Source organism: Sinocyclocheilus grahami, unplaced genomic scaffold (genome assembly GCF_001515645.1).
Source record: "Sinocyclocheilus grahami isolate Dianchi unplaced genomic scaffold, SAMN03320097.WGS_v1.1 scaffold20.1, whole genome shotgun sequence".
NCBI classification, from domain to species: domain Eukaryota; kingdom Metazoa; phylum Chordata; class Actinopteri; order Cypriniformes; family Cyprinidae; genus Sinocyclocheilus; species Sinocyclocheilus grahami.
Window position 1 is genome coordinate 2,042,394 of NW_015505199.1, and position 17,654 is coordinate 2,060,047.

Sequence of the window (17,654 nt, forward strand, 5' to 3'; positions counted from 1 at the left end):
TATTCTGTATTATTTCTTACTATGTTAAATAAACCAACTAACTGAACAACTTAGTTTATTTAATTTGTATTTTTGTTCTATTGTATTTGTCCTATTGTTTGTAATTTGCTCTTCTGTTCTTATTTTTATTAACTAAATCTATCTATCTATCTGCCTATCTGACCTCAATCCATCCATCCATCCTTCTGTCAGTATAATTTGTTCCATCAGTCTAATTATAGATCTCTTTTTCTGTCAGTCGTTCTTTTGATCGTTCTTTCTTTTGTTCTATCAATGTATCATTTGTTGTTCTATCTGTTTGTCTATCTGTTTATTGTTCTATAATTATATCTTTCTCCCTCTTTATTGTTCTGTTGTATCTTTTGTTCTATCTATTATTTCATCCATCCTTCATTAGTATAAAACAATGTTGGAAGTTTAGTAAGTTGCTAACTATACAGGTATCTTTCTGTCCTCCTGTCTGTCTTCCTCCCCGCACACCCCATCCTCGCCCCCCAAGTGAGTTTGCCAAAGAAAGAGAGCGTGTGGAGAACAGGAGCGAGTTCCTCAAGCTCAAACGTCAGCAGCAGATTGAGAGAGAGCTCAATGGATATCTGGAGTGGATCTGTAAAGCAGGTATGTGCATAAAACACATACACAAGTGTATAAATAAAAATTTATTTCCTGCAGAATGTATTGACTATTTTGGACCTGTTGGTGTTTTTGCATAAAGAAGATTCAAGTGAAAATAATGGAAACTTCAAATCTAGTATGAATAAAGCATTTTTCAGTTTTTTTTTTTCCAGAGGAAGTCATACTCGCCGAGGACGACGATGGCACCGGTAACAGTATGAATGTTCCTGTGTCGTGCTTTTCCCATTTAATGCCTAAAATGCAGTAATCATTCACAGTGAATGTGTTTTTGTGAAGGAACTTGTCGCAGGCCCACCATAAAGAAAAACAAAGCTGACCTGTTAAATCCAGAAGAAGGAGAGGACCACATGGGAGACGCAGTTGGTAAGAATCATTCAGATCCTAAGGAAGACAACTCATTTGATTAATAAAAATGTTTCTGTCTTTTGAATCACATAATAGCTTATACTTAAAGATCCTGTAGTATTCATGCCAGATGTTGTACTGCTATGTGTGTATATTCTTAGGCACACCTTTTGCTCGTGGGAGCATAAAGAGCGGAAAGGGAGATGGGACTGCATTTAGCAAGAAAGAGCGACGTCTTCGCTTCTTGATTCGAAAGATTGTAAAGACTCAGGCGTTCTACTGGACTGTCCTTAGCCTGGTGGGACTCAACACACTGTGTGTGGCTGTAGTACACTACGATCAGCCCGAACTACTGTCGGACTTCCTCTGTGAGTAAACCTAAGTTGTTTGTTTTTACATTTGTTATTATGGGAGACATATGGCACTTTTCCACCGTGTGGTACGACTTGGCACGGCTCAGTACGGTACGACACGGCTCGTTTTGCATTTCCACGGCAGTTCAGTACCGCTTTAGAGTGGACAGGATTATTCACATGTCGTTATAGTTGCGCCGCCTCTATTGCCGCGACTCCTGAAAAACGTTTTCATTCCACGTCGCCCCATCAAGCTCTCGCTGGATCCGCTCCTCTACTATCAACGAGAGGAACATCTGTACTTCCTCAACAGACAACGAAACAGCCAATTTTTGGTTGTTAAAAAAGGTGTGCTTGTTCAAAACAGTTGCGTTCGATCCTTCGCTGGCTGTGCTGATTTAAATCTAGCGGTTCTGTTGTGTTTGTGTCGCAAGTTCAGTGACGCAGGTAGTGACAATTCTCTCCGGTTTTTACACGTCACGTTTTGGTAACGGTACGGTTCACTTGGAACCCCAACCGAGGTGGTACTAAAAAAAGTACCAGGTACCAGGTACTGTACCCAGTGGAAAACCCCCAAAAAGTGAACCGTACCGAGCCGTACCGTGCCGTACAATGCAGTGGAAAAGTGCCAATAGTTTCAAATCTGGCCTGCATCCTGTCCCATTCTCCATTTCTCTCCTCAAATAGTTCTTGGATTTCTCTGTTGTCAGTAAACACCCTCTGTTTCCTTTTCTCCAACTTTATCTGTCTTGTCTCTTTTTCTCTTTTTCTACAGATTATGCTGAGTTCATTTTCCTAGGCCTCTTTATGTCAGAGATGCTGATTAAGATGTACGGACTGGGGACGCGCCCTTATTTCCACTCCTCTTTCAACTGTTTCGACTGTGCCGTGAGTGCCCTTCTCTCTTGGCCCATTTAAAGTCTCACTTTCCCTCTCTTTTGCTTTTTTCTCTCTGCCTCTGATTTTAACCTCCGCAAGCCGCTGACCTACATTAGATCCAGACTTAAGTCCTTGTTAGCCAGTCCTCAGAGTGTTCCTTATTTGTTTTGGGATTTGGCTGTGTGCTTGTTTCAGGTCATCGTTGGCAGCATATTTGAGGTGTTCTGGGCCATGGTGAAGCCAGGGACATCCTTTGGAATCAGCGTGTTACGAGCTCTCCGACTGCTTAGGATCTTCAAAGTCACCAAGTGCGTTGCGGTGCTTTAATTTAACCTATGCGTCGTCCATCAGTTTTTGTGTTGTCCTCTTTTTGGAATCTGAAACGAGTACAAGTTTACACTGCTGATTTTTCATGTCTTTGGTTGGGTTTGTTTAGATAGGAAGAATAGTTCAAGCAAAAGTTTTCTCAACCTTACATCATTTCATACCTGTGGAAAAAATGTTATGCCCAATGTTCATGCTGTTCTTTTCCATATAGTGAAAGTCAATGGAGACTGGGGCTGTCAAGGTCTAAAAATAACAAAAAAGCATCATGAAAGCACAGAAGCAGTAGTCCAAACACTGTATTTCATGTCTTCTAAAGCAATACGATAGATTTTTGTGAAGAAAAGACTGAAATTTAAGCCATCTGCAAATCTAAGCAATATGTTCTCAATTTTCATTTTCATTTTTGTGTGAACTATTTGTATAAAAGTGTCATTGTTTCTTCACAGTTTTTAATACTAGATTTCTTTCTGTCTTTTTCAGATACTGGGCATCTTTGCGTAATCTAGTAGTGTCGCTTCTGAGCTCCATGAAGTCCATTATCAGTTTGCTTTTCCTTCTCTTCCTCTTCATCGTGGTCTTTGCTCTTCTCGGGATGCAGCTGTTCGGTGGACAGTCAGTATAGATTTACACCCTGCTGCCAACACTTTATTCAGTTTCTCAGATACAAATGACCAATCACTATGCATAACATGTTATTGTTGTAAAAGACCATTTGATGTTTTCTTTTTTGCCAGGTTTAACTTTGAGCTAGGCACTCCTCCCACAAACTTTGATACTTTCCCTGCTGCCATTATGACAGTGTTTCAGGTAGACTGGTTATGTTGGTTTGACAATAGATCTGTTCTAAAACCTAGTGAGCTGTCTGCATAGCATTTTAAGGCATGTAAAGATAAAGAAAATAGCTAATTCTACTTAAACAAGCTTATGTGTGTGCGGATCAAATATGCATGGAGTTCTGTTTTTTTGTGTTAAAATAGACTGTGTATTTCTCAGATTCTAACCGGAGAGGATTGGAACGTAGTGATGTATGACGGCATTAAGTCTCAGGGAGGGGTGGACAAAGGAATGGTCTTCTCCATATTCTTCATTGTCCTTACACTCTTTGGCAACTGTATCCTTCTTAACCACACAGAATCACATGAGCATTTTCATTACTACATACGCTACTGCATTTATTTAATTATAAATACAGTAAAACAGTAATATTTTAAGGACTATTACAGTTTAAAATAACTGTTCTCTATTTTAAAATATTTAAAAAAGGAATTAATTGCTGTGATGGCAAAGCTAAATTTTCAGCAGTCATTACTCTAGTCTTCAGTGTCACATGATCCTTTAGAATTTATTCTTGGGGCTCAAAAAAACATTGTTATTATTATAACATATATTAATGTTGATCAATGCTGCTTAATATTTTTGTGGAAGTTGTGATACATTTGTTTCAGGATTTTTTGATGAATAGAGAGTTCAAAGGATTTATTTGAAATATAATTTTTCACACTTTGTAACAAGGTAAAAGTCTACTGTCACTTGTTCAAGTTAATGCATCCTTTTTGAATATTAATATTAATCTCTTTCAAAAAATAAAAATCTTACAGCAAACTTACAAACTTACAAACTTACTTAGGTCAGGTTTTCACAATACAATACAATACAATTTAAATTTAAATTTAAATTAAATTAAATGTGGGGGGAAATATCAATACATTATTTCTTCCAAATATACTTGTCCTTTACTTTACCCACATGAGGTTGTGCAGTTTGAATTTGCAGTACTATTCATTTTTGACTACCTTTGAATGTGTTTTGAGAGATCCAGTCATGTATATTTAGCACTGTCCACTTATGATGTGGTTACAGGATACAGACACACATTATAAAACACAAGCCTTGTTTTTCTAAAGTTGTTTCTTAACTCTAACCTCTCAGACACACTACTGAATGTATTCTTGGCTATCGCTGTGGACAACTTGGCCAATGCTCAGGAACTAACTAAGGTTAAAAACAGTTTCTCTTTCTAAGATACACCATTCATGTCAATTTCATACAAATTTTTTTAATGCCCAACAATGTTTTATTTTTTTCTAGGATGAACAGGAAGTAGAGGAGGCCACAACACAAAAGATTGCACTCCAGAAAGCGAAAGAAGTGGCGGAAGTGAGCCCACTGTCTGCTGCCAACCTATCTATTGCTGCGTGAGTTACTCTACATGCTAGCAATCATCATCTTTACCTTTACACCTTTTTGCCACTAGCATAGCATCACTAAACATTTACTATTATTATTATTTTTATTAAATTTTTTTGCCAGTGTTGTGCCCAAAAGTAATAGCTTGTTCAGAAACACACAAACCATAGCAATGAAGCCATACCCAGTTTTTATTAATATTCATGATCAAAAGGTGAAATTCTTACAAGACACCTCTGACGTTCCGGGACACGTAAAAACCATGAATGTGCATATATATGCAAATTAGCCCTAATACACTTACACATTAATGTGTAAGGTCCACGCACTTGGCCCAAGGAAGGTATCCAGTGGTGGATGAAGGTTACTTGCGTGTTCGGTCTTTTCAGCGCGCAGAGTTATTCAATTTAGGTTTAACTCAAATCTGACTCCATTTTAGTATGACCTCAAATTTAGGTTGAAAGGCAAATTGGTTGTTTGTCGGTCTCTAATTATTCTGACATTTGATTATTCTAGTTAACTCTTTACTTATATTTACTCGTTCATTAGGAATCTGTCACACAAACTCCTTTGATCCTTAGCCAGAGGTTTGTGACTAATACTATTTGATATGCTTTAAATAGTAGGTCTGTTTAGCCCCCTACAGTTACCAATGTAATGCTCAAACATTAATCAGCGGTTCTTCTAGAACCCCTTGTCTAGACCCTGATAGTTAGTATAACTACGTACAACTTAATTAACGCTCCAAACATTAATCAGCGGTTTTTCTAGAACCCCTTGTCTAGACCCCGATAGTTAGTATAACTACGTACAACTTAATTAACGCTCCAAACATTAATCAGCGGTTTTTCTAGAACCCCTTGTCTAGACCCCGATAGTTAGTATAACTACGTACAACTTAATTAACGCTCCAAACATTAATCAGCGGTTTTTCTAGAACCCCTTGTCTAGACCCCGATAGTTAGTATAACTACGTACAACTTAATTAATGCTGAAACAATATGCATGGTTAAATTTAACTGAGTACAACTTAATCTGTGTGTGGACACATTCCATACTACGGGCTCTCTGACTACAGAATCACGCCGACCCTTTTGCTACAATCCTTTAAATACAAAACCAAAATAAAACATCCCCCAAATGGAGGCATGTACAAACAATTGGAATTTACATTAACCCAGGTCCCAGGCCTGGATGGTTTACACCTCAATGGGAACAGAAGGTAATTTGCATGGAATGACCCTCTACAGTAATCAAAGTATCTCTTAACTCTTAGGATCTGTATTATCTTTTAGTCTACTTTTGTAAGATTAAAACCATTGTACCACTCACCCTGAGACTATTCAAATGAAACCAAACATGACTGTAAATCTTATTTGCAATCATATAGAACATTATACTATTGACCATTCTGAGTGAATCCAGTGGAGGGAGGAGATGAAAAGGCACTGATGCATATGTGAGAGAGGCGTTTCCTGCACCACCCCTCTGTGGGGTGTCTTGAAGATGCCAGTGTATTGTCTGTTTCTCAGGAGATCAAAGTATCTGAGTTTCTTTTATCCTTACAAATGTCAGAAACAGACATAATATAGTTCACACTTTAACTTTATTACTGTAAGAGGCCATGACTTATGTTACATTAATTTGATCTGGTACTGTAGCTGGTTTAAATGCTTTTTGCCTTGCTTAGCTGAGTTTAGCTTAGTCTGTCAGCTTAACTTTATCATCGTATTTGAGTAAATCCACTCTAATTCACTTTTCAGCAGACTTGCTTAAACCTGCCTGATCATACAGTATGTAACCCCCTTAGGACCATTTCCATTTCTGTTCACTCAAAAATTAAAACAACAAACTTTGTTGTTCTAGATCCATATGACTTTATTTTCTTGCAAAGAATGCAAAAATAGATATTTTGCAGAACTAAGCTCTTTTCCTTGCATTAACAGGCATAAACAGGCAAAGCCCAAAAAAGACCAAAACGTACCGTAAAAGTACCATGAATATTTATATGATTGTGTGTTTTGAAGGCATGCCTTAAAACACATTATAAGGAAAATTTGTAGTTGAACTACGGTTGAATGTGTGGTATCTGTATGTGATGTGAAGGCATTTAATTCCTCATTTACTTCATTCTGTTGCAAGAAGTGGTCAGTAATGTTTTTACTTTGTTGTGTGTGTATGTTTGAGTATTACAATCAACACTTACACTGTGACTTAACCAGGCATTCCAGCGATACACTTTATCTTTCAACAAAAATGCTGCACAATGTCACAAAATCGAGCAGAATATATTTGATGTTGAACACAACTGCCCCCTCAGTCAAGATAAATGTGAAAAGAATAGACTATTTACATTTTTCTTCTTATAAAGAAATAAGAATTTTTTTTCTTATATATTTTTTTCATGTTTAGAGGTCTAGAAAATTGGTTGCAGATTAGATTATTTCACTGAATTGTTATTGTTTGTCACCAGCTCAGGCTGTTATAACTTAAAATTATGCACCTGTTAAATGGGTCGAATCTATGCATCTAAGCCGTATTTATATCTGGTGTCCATTCTTCGTACCTCGCTTAATACATCTGAGATAATTTGACAGATGCCAGATCTTTTAATCCTGATAACTGATCTCTGGCTAATTTTGTTCTTCAAACAAGTTAGAGAATTTGATTAAAATATCTGGATTAAGTTGTCTGAGATTACTCCGTGTTGACATGCTCATTGGAAAGGGCAGATATATTGTTACTAGAAACCATGATCAGCAGTGCAGTGATTGGCTGGTTGGAGAGACAGCAATGTAATAACATCATATAATTAAGATCAAGGAAACAGCCTAGCCAGCAAAATGACATTAAAGGTCTAATACATAAATAAAATGTGTAATGTTTTTTTAAGCGATTCCACATTTTTCACCATTTCTAGAATTTTACAGGCTTTGTATTTTTCAATTTCAAGAGTATTGTAATTAGTAATTCATTTAATTTTGCAGTTATACGTGACAGCATTAATTAAAGTTTTAATTTAATTAATTAAAGTCTTAAGACATAAGTGACGTGACATGTGGCCAATACTCGGAATTAGTGCTCTGCATTTATCCCATCCAAAATGCACACACACACAGCATCTCTTAATGAGTAAAACTGGTCATGTCTATTATAGATTACGCAACATTTTAATTACTTTCAAAATAATGTCTAAATTATTATATATATATTTTTTGTAACCCCCTTAGGACCATTTCCATTTCTGTTCACTCAAAAATTAAAACAACAAACTTTGTTGTTCTAGATCCATATGACTTTATTTTCTTGCAAAGAATGCAAAAATAGATATTTTGCAGAACTAAGCTCTTTTCCTTGCATTAACAGGCATAAACAGGCAAAGCCCAAAAAAGACCAAAACGTACCGTAAAAGTACCATGAATATTTATATGATTGTGTGTTTTGAAGGCATGCCTTAAAACACATTATAAGGAAAATTTGTAGTTGAACTACGGTTGAATGTGTGGTATCTGTATGTGATGTGAAGGCATTTAATTCCTCATTTACTTCATTCTGTTGCAAGAAGTGGTCAGTAATGTTTTTACTTTGTTGTGTGTGTATGTTTGAGTATTACAATCAACACTTACACTGTGACTTAACCAGGCATTCCAGCGATACACTTTATCTTTCAACAAAAATGCTGCACAATGTCACAAAATCGAGCAGAATATATTTGATGTTGAACACAACTGCCCCCTCAGTCAAGATAAATGTGAAAAGAATAGACTATTTACATTTTTCTTCTTATAAAGAAATAAGAATTTTTTTTCTTATATATTTTTTTCATGTTTAGAGGTCTAGAAAATTGGTTGCAGATTAGATTATTTCACTGAATTGTTATTGTTTGTCACCAGCTCAGGCTGTTATAACTTAAAATTATGCACCTGTTAAATGGGTCGAATCTATGCATCTAAGCCGTATTTATATCTGGTGTCCATTCTTCGTACCTCGCTTAATACATCTGAGATAATTTGACAGATGCCAGATCTTTTAATCCTGATAACTGATCTCTGGCTAATTTTGTTCTTCAAACAAGTTAGAGAATTTGATTAAAATATCTGGATTAAGTTGTCTGAGATTACTCCGTGTTGACATGCTCATTGGAAAGGGCAGATATATTGTTACTAGAAACCATGATCAGCAGTGCAGTGATTGGCTGGTTGGAGAGACAGCAATGTAATAACATCATATAATTAAGATCAAGGAAACAGCCTAGCCAGCAAAATGACATTAAAGGTCTAATACATAAATAAAATGTGTAATGTTTTTTTAAGCGATTCCACATTTTTCACCATTTCTAGAATTTTACAGGCTTTGTATTTTTCAATTTCAAGAGTATTGTAATTAGTAATTCATTTAATTTTGCAGTTATACGTGACAGCATTAATTAAAGTTTTAATTTAATTAATTAAAGTCTTAAGACATAAGTGACGTGACATGTGGCCAATACTCGGAATTAGTGCTCTGCATTTATCCCATCCAAAATGCACACACACACAGCATCTCTTAATGAGTAAAACTGGTCATGTCTATTATAGATTACGCAACATTTTAATTACTTTCAAAATAATGTCTAAATTATTATATATATATTTTTTTTTTTACTGGTTTAGTAAAGTACACTTGTAATAAAGTAGCAGTGGCTGAGACTTTCAGTATCACCTTCACTTCAAAAGATACAATCTAATCCTGTTTACCTGAAATAAGCCTGCTCCCTAGCGGGTTTGAGCTAACAGACTTGTTGCTATGACAGCAACTCCAGAATGAGCTTCGAAGAATCTAACAATCCTGGATCATGTCAAATCGCCAACAATAAAATCCAGCTAACTGAATAATCCACATATGAAGAACGGACCCTGGGGCCCGTTCTTCGTACGTCGCTTATTACATCCGAGATGAACCTGTTGCTATGACAGCAACTCCGGGATGAGCTTCGAAGAACCAAACAATCCAAGATCATGCCAAATCGTCAACAATCAAATCCAGCTAACTGAGTTAGCAGCGTACGAAGAACGGGCCCCTTGTGGTCTAAAATGTGTTTATTTCATGGAAATCCAGTCTAATTTTCAAAGGTAACACTTTATAATAACTTTCATTAATAACTCATTAACAAACATTATGATACTCGGAACCACGATCAGCAATGCAGCGATTGGCTGGCGGCAGCAACGTTATGACATCATAAAATAAAAAAAAGACACCTGATGAAAAACTTGACCAATTTTTTGACTTTTATAAGGAAACAGCCAAGCGAACAAAACTACATAAATGCTATGATAGATAAATGAAATGTGCACTGTTTTTATTTTATTTTAATTCTTTACATGATTCCCAATTATTTATATTCACGATTTCTAATATTTGTACAGGCTTTACATTTTTATTTCAATGTAGTAATTAGCAATTCATTTAATTTTATATTTGAAAAGATTTGTTACCTGACAGCATTAATGAAAGTTTCTTAAGGGTCAAGATCATGTTATCTGCATCTCCTGCGCTCCATCAAGCCACTCCCATAATATCTGCCAGCACTCAAATTAATGCACGACTCTACATTATCTGTACAGCATGTGTGTAAGACTCGAATACAGTTATGAAGTAATCATTTTATGACTAATAAATCTTTCAGTGAGTAAAACTGGCTGTGTCTATAGTATTAAAGACTACACAACATTATTATATTATCTTAAAAAAAAAATTTAAATTATTATTATCATTTTAAATTATTGTCCCTGGATTAGTAGGGTACTCTTGTAATAAAGTAGCGGTGGTAGTGGACAGATGTTAAGTATCAATTCTGCTTAAAAAGATGCAATCTAATCCTGTTTACATGAAATAAGCCTGCTCCCGAGCAGGTTTAAGCTTACGGACCTGTTGCTATGACAGCAACTCCGGGATGAGCTTCGAAGAACCAAACAATCCAAGATCATGCCAAATCGTCAACAATCAAATCCAGCTAACTGAGTTAGCAGCGTACGAAGAACGGGCCCCTTGTGGTCTAAAATGTGTTTATTTCATGGAAATCCAGTCTAATTTTCAAAGGTAACACTTTATAATAACTTTCATTAATAACTCATTAACAAACATTATGTAATGCTTAATGGATCATTAGTTAATATATATTAAAACATCTGAAAACATGAGATAATTTGCTTGTTAGGTAAGGGATCCGCTTCGCGTCGGGCGGTTCTTTGCCTCCACGTCGTGCATTTAAAATCCTTTAATGCACGGCTAGCCGTTGATTATCCCACTTATTCCATGGTCATTTGCCAAGTTATAGACAAATTAAAACTAGTATTGCTCTTTGCAGCACAATATTTGACCGAATGAGTAAAAATGACAGTTATTTTCGTCAGTTACGGCACGTTAGCGCTAGCATTCTGCCCGCTTCAAATCAGACACAGCGATGAAATAGTGCGGTAAGACCACATTTATTTGAATGAAATATAGCATGTATTTCAATTAATTATCGATCGAGAGAGAGAGAGAGGGAGAGATGACAGTTGTGTGCTGCGTCTGTGCGTCTCTCTCTACAAACAATTACTTCAGAAACAGCCATTTTACCATCGTTGCTGAGGAATATAATGTAGCGATCTCGTATCTAGGCTATTTTATTAATAAAAATCGCTGGAAAGCGTTGATAATAAGTTTATGTGTGTGTGCTGTGCAATCTGCGATCTCTCACACTCTCGCTCTCTCTCTCTCTCTCTCTCTCTCTCTCTCTCTCTCTCTCTCTCTCTCTCTCTGTGTGTGTATGTGTGTGCATCAATTAAAGCAGCGCATTAATATGGAACGGTGATTAAACTGACTTGGAACTGCCTGTGCCTTAAACGGTTTTACTGCATACACGCCAGCCAATCAGAATCCAGTATTCAGACAGACCATGGAATAATGTTTACTAATAAACTTATGAAACATTACCTAATGATTAACAGATTATTATTTCATGTAAATTAAAATGCTTACAACTGTCATTAAACTTTTAATTCATATGATCATGCACATCTTGAAAATCTACCAATGATTTTAACAGATGTTATACGGTGATTAAAAACGTTTGTTTATGTACAACACTTTTGCTGCTATTGGGGTGTGATATGGGTATGGTTAGGGACATGTTTGGTGGTATGGGTAGGTTTATGGGTTGGTTAAGGGGTCAACGGTGTACAGGGGTCATTTTGATTACTAAACGGGAACATGGTTCATTCTGTTTATATTAGATTGTTTTGATAAATGAAGTAATTTCTTGAAAAAAATTTTTATTTTCTCCTGTTGATGTATGATTCTGTCATTAAACTTTTAATTCATATGATCATGCACATCTTGAAAATCTACCAATGATTTTAACAGATGTTATACGGTGATTAAAAACGTTTGTTTATGTACAACACTTTTGCTGCTATTGGGGTGTGATATGGGTATGGTTAGGGACAGGTTTGGTGGTATGGGTAGGTTTATGGGTTGGTTAAGGGGTCAACGGTGTACAGGGGTCATTTTGATTACTAAACGGGAACATGGTTCATTCTGTTTATATTAGATTGTTTTGATAAATGAAGTAATTTCTTGAAAAAAATTTTTATTTTCTCCTGTTGATGTATGATTCAAGGAATATCCTGTTTAATGGTATACAGTAGTATACTAACATAAGTGTTGAGGCAATAAAAACATGTTTTTCACCCAAATTACAATGTGCGTGATGTCTTTAGCAAGCATTTAGATAAACTTAACTAACCACCCTTTACACAAATGTTGTTACAGCAGCTAAAAGTCCAATGTCCATAAAGATCCTAAAAGATTAGTAAATGTTTATGAACATTTACAAATGATGAATAGTTTCTGCTTTAGATTGGGTATTGCAGAAACATGAACAAATGATTAATAAATGATTTGTAAAGATGTGCAAATAGGGTGAATTCAGGTCATTAGGGACACATTTTGCCATCGAGATGACTGCACATAAAGGTACTAAGAGGTCATTAAGAGGTCATTTCTAGTTAATGATGTCACAGAATTTACCAGTATTTTGAAACAGATGTGTGAATGGTGCTTTACCGATAAAAAGCCGAAACGTCCTTGCTTGTGTGAACAGTGCATTTTTGTATTTACCGGTAAAGTCGTTCTGGTAATTTTACGACAATTTACTGGAATTACTGTGTGAAAGGGGCTAATGATCTGTTAATCATCAGATAATGATTAATAAGTGCATTAGTAAACATATTATCTCATATTTCTAGATATGTGAATATACAGGTACATCTCAAAAAATTAGAATATCAAGAAAAAGGTCAATATTTTTTGTCATGTCAGAAAGTGAAACCCATATATTATATAGTTTCATTACACATAGAGTGAAATATTTCAAGCCTTTATTTCTTGAAATTTTGATGATTATGGCTTACAGATAATGAAAACCCAAAATTCAGTGTCTCAGAAAATTAGAATATTACATAAGATCAATAAAAAAAGGATATTTTAAACAGAAATGTCAGGCTTCTGAAAAGTATGTTCATTTCTATGCACTCAATACTTGGTTGGGCCTCCTTTTGCATGAATTACTGTATCAATGTGGCGTGGCATGGAGGCAATCAGCCTGTGACACTGCTCAGGTGTAATGGAAGCCCAGGTTGCTTTGATAGCGGCCTTCAGGTCATCTGCATTGTTGGGTCTGGTGCCTCTCATCTTCCTCTTGACAATACCCCATAGATTCTCTATGGGGTTCAGGTCAGGCGAGTTTGCAGGCCAGTCAAGCACAGTAACACTATGGTCATTGAACCAGCTTTTGGTACATTTGGAAGTGTGGGCGCAGCCATCTACCAGGAAATTTTAGAGCACTTCATGCTTCCTTTATGGAGATGCTGGTTTCATTTTCCAGCAGGGCTTGGCACCTGCCCACACTGCCAAAGGTACCAAAAGCTGGTTCAAAGACCATGGTGTTATTATGCTTGATTGGCCAGCAAACTCGCCTGACCTTGAACCCCATAGAGAATCTGTAAGCCATAATCATCAAAATTTCAAGAAATAAAGGCTTGAAATATTTCACTCTGTGTAATGAATCTATGTAATATATGGGTTTCACTTTCTGAAATGAGTGACAAAAAATATTGACCTTTTTCATGATATTCTAAGTTTTTTTTAGATGTACCTGTATATTAACTAACTGTATATGATCTGTTAAGCATTATATAATATTTGTTAATGATTTATTAATGAAAGTTATTATAAAGTGTTACCGGACATGGTATTACACATTTATAGTGAAGATTTTTAGTGCATAAATCCATTTTGTTTAGTGAATAAATCATGGTTAGTCTGATCAATTTTAGGATTGGCACAAACCTACAATTTGGTTAGTCTGTCAGCAAGTAGGTTTAAGAAGTAAAGCTTGTTTTGAAAAGTGGAATAGCCGGTTTATGCTAGGTTATCCCTACACTTACTTAAGTCACTGTGTAGCCTGTTCACTTTGTCAGTTATTTTCTGTGATAGTTGTGGCAGCGTTGTTTTTATGTTCCTTGTTTCACCCCCTCTCCTCAGAGTTACAGTAAAATCTGAACGTATCGATGCCACAGACAGTTTGCTGGACTGGTATTTATTCATTTACTTACTCATTTTTTTCATTCTGTATCCCTTTTTCTTTTGCTTTCCGCCTTACACATGTTTTTGTATGGGTGTTTTTGTGTTTCCAGCTGCTGTAGCTGCAGTTTTGTGTTGTAACGCTGAGGTATCATTGGCTGTGATGACGCACACTGTCTCTTCCACAGCAGGACTGCAGGCACAGGGCTGCTTGTTTCGCTGTTTTGGTCTCGATCCATCTCTGCCTTTCTCTCTCTATCTGTCTGTCTGAACATGCCTCAATGCTATTCAGTATGTCATCACTCCCTTCACAGAATTCATGAGCCACATCCATGTTCTCTTGCTGGGGACTAAGGGACACTATCATTTTCTTTCACTCTGGGTCATTGCTCATAGGTGCTTTAGGGGGGAAAATCCAAGGCTTTTCTTCCTCCGTGGGTTGAAATTGTTCTCTGTTTCTGTCTCTCTTTATTTCTTTACTCTGTAGTAAAGAGCAGCAGAAGAACTCAAAAGTTTCCAAGTCAGTGTGGGAGCAGCGCACAAGTGAGATGCGCAGACAAAACCTGATGACCAGCAGAGAGGCGCTTTACAATGAACTTGATGCAGAAGATCACTGGAAGGTCAGAGACAAATCCTAGATCACAACTTGAGAGTGATGATTTCCTGTGTAGAGCGCTATTTTACAAAAACTATAAAACTAACAATAAAAATCAACTAAATGATAATTTAGACAAAAACAAAAGACCTTTACCTACATTAAAGGTACAAAACTATCATTTAATTGTCAAATTTCATGTAAGGTCTATAGAAAATAATACTTTTATTCAGCATTGATGCATTTCATTGATCAAAGGAGAGAGTAACTTTTGCATTATTGCAAAAAATATAGGTGACCCGTGCTGACAAAATTAGTCACAGTGAGCAAAATGAGCTATTGATATTTTCACATTCTCTATCAAAAAAACCTTCAAAATGATGTATAATTTGTTGGAATCGGACAAAAAAAAAAATGACTGAGCTACTGTACACCTGTTTGAAGTTGATAGTCAGCAAAGTCAATTTTGAGAATAATCTAGTTAAAGTTTTCTGAACGTTCCAAAACAAAATCACCTAGCAACCATACCTTAAAATCTCTGGTAATACCACCAAATTCGGCACACAAAAATCTATAGGAAATATATATGTTCAAATAAACCGTAAAACAAACAAACAAACAGTAGAAAAATATAAGAAAGAAACAAATTAAATGAACCGTGCTTTACTTTCTTCATTTTACATCTAAAGAGAATCAGAACAAATAATCAAATGTAAAAATCACTGCATAGTCTTTAGTGTGTTCATTACAAATAAAGTAGTTCAATCAAGAGCACTGAGTGATTTCCTTTTTTCTTTTATTGTTTGATTAACATTGAGACAGACGACCTATGTATTAAGGCCTACTGTAACGCATTTTTTTTTTATTTCAGTTAGTTGCCAAGTTAGAGTTGATGTACTAAAATAACTCAAATTTAAATATAAAATAAATACCCATTCAAAATATTAATAAAAACTATAAAAGTATTTTTTATTAAAAAAATAAATGTGGCTAGATACAGCATACTGTTACTGTTGTTTCAGCTGTTAACGTCTTGCCTCTCACTTTTTGTTTTTTTTTAGAGAAGGTAGCTTATCAACGGCTCGTCCAATTCAGCCTGGTCTTCCTCATGCAGAGAGCCAGTACAGCGAGGATCTGGACAACCTGCGCAATAGCAGCAAGATGGCCATCCACAACCCTGACCCCGACTTTTATGACCCCTACTGTGACCCAGAGCAGGCCAATAACCTGCTGAACCTGCGTGGACCAGATTTCCATGACAGCAGTCTTATACTGACAGACTGCACCAAAACCCCCAGTAAACTTGACCACACTGCCATAGATATGCCTCCGATTTACCCCTCATTCAACGCCAAGTTACAAGGTGAGGGACGAGCATGTGCATGTGTGATTACAGAAAATTCTAGGTGCATTTAAAGGGAAGGGACAGTTCACCTAAAAATGAAAAACCCTTTTTTTTTTCTTTCTTTTTTTTTATATACAATAAATCTCAATAGTCCAGTGGGTTTTTTTGTATCTCTTTCTATTTCATTCCAAGGGCAAAAAGAGTTTTCACAATTTTGAAACACTCTTTCTTGTATCTTTCTTTTCTTTTTTGTATGTTCTGCAGAAGAAAGAAAGCCATACAGATTTATGACAACATGAGGATGAATACATTTTTGTTTTTTGGATGAATCTTAGGCCCATCTGCACGCCTTTGTTCACATTTTATTGCATTGATTTGATAAACTGGATTTATATGTGGTAAAATGTGTCAAATGGAGTTGGTGACTGAAAAAAACAGGTAGCTGAAAAAGTTTTAAATTAACTGAAAACATTAGGTTGTAGGTTTTATTTTATAAAATACACATTAAGAAAACAATGTTATTTAAATATAAAAATTGAAGTGATAAATAAAAATAATAATTGCATTCAAAAACTTTTAAAATGCAATTATTATAAGGAAAACCAAATAAGTTTTTATACAGAACTCTTATACAGAATTCAACATGCACAGATTCTGTGCAGGTGTGTCGATGAGTAAGATGCATTTATGTGTGTTAGTAAAAGCAAATGTTGTACTGTTTTTGATATTTGATGATGTTTGTGGATTTCATCCCACAAACATGTCCTTCGTCCCACATTCCCTTCACTGTGCAGTGAACAAGAATGCCAACACAGAGCCAGCTAAAGGAGGAGAGAAGAAAGAGGAGGAGGAAGACGATGGTGGCGATGAAGACGGCCCCAAACCTATTCCACCGTTCAGTTCCTGTTTCATCCTATCCACAACCAACCCGTAAGTGTGTGTTCATCTGTGTAAGCGCATGTGTGCAAAGTAAATGTATTTATCTTAACCAATGTGAATTTTCAGGTTCCGAAGATGTTGTCATTACATCCTGACGCTACGTTATTTCGAGATGTGTATTCTGTCAGTCATCGCTATGAGCAGCATTGCTTTAGCTGCGGAAGATCCGGTGTGGCCGGAATCACCTCGAAACAATGTAAGACTAATGTTCTGAATATTATTTGTGACCTAACTAAGCTTTCTAGAAGTAATTTTAATGGTCTTGCATAATGTGAAACTAAAAAAAGTTTAAATTGGTTTGATTTTTTTTTTTTTACAAATTCTACCAAAACGTGAAACTAAACCTAAATAAATCTAATCTGCTTTTACTAATAAATGTATTTATACTCAAGCAACAAACAGCTGGTCATAACAGCTAATTAGGACAAAAACGTAGATTAAC

The 17,654-nt window shown here is 35.9% G+C and overlaps 1 protein-coding gene across 1 annotated transcript in view; it reads left to right on the top strand.

Moving 5' to 3' along the window:
• The window catches only part of cacna1ab (calcium channel, voltage-dependent, P/Q type, alpha 1A subunit, b), a 149,880-nt gene that overhangs the window by 91,104 nt on the left and 41,122 nt on the right, over nucleotides 1-17,654 (top strand). The window contains exons 10-26 of the mRNA XM_016239385.1: nucleotides 500-615; nucleotides 786-821; nucleotides 910-996; nucleotides 1,140-1,346; nucleotides 2,107-2,219; nucleotides 2,406-2,518; nucleotides 3,018-3,149; nucleotides 3,272-3,344; nucleotides 3,531-3,648; nucleotides 4,467-4,534; nucleotides 4,626-4,732; nucleotides 14,295-14,345; nucleotides 14,821-14,953; nucleotides 15,223-15,250; nucleotides 15,992-16,291; nucleotides 17,068-17,203; nucleotides 17,279-17,408. Coding sequence (XP_016094871.1) covers nucleotides 500-615; nucleotides 786-821; nucleotides 910-996; nucleotides 1,140-1,346; nucleotides 2,107-2,219; nucleotides 2,406-2,518; nucleotides 3,018-3,149; nucleotides 3,272-3,344; nucleotides 3,531-3,648; nucleotides 4,467-4,534; nucleotides 4,626-4,732; nucleotides 14,295-14,345; nucleotides 14,821-14,953; nucleotides 15,223-15,250; nucleotides 15,992-16,291; nucleotides 17,068-17,203; nucleotides 17,279-17,408 — 1,948 coding nt within the window. The remainder of the gene's footprint in view (nucleotides 1-499; nucleotides 616-785; nucleotides 822-909; nucleotides 997-1,139; nucleotides 1,347-2,106; nucleotides 2,220-2,405; nucleotides 2,519-3,017; nucleotides 3,150-3,271; nucleotides 3,345-3,530; nucleotides 3,649-4,466; nucleotides 4,535-4,625; nucleotides 4,733-14,294; nucleotides 14,346-14,820; nucleotides 14,954-15,222; nucleotides 15,251-15,991; nucleotides 16,292-17,067; nucleotides 17,204-17,278; nucleotides 17,409-17,654) is intronic.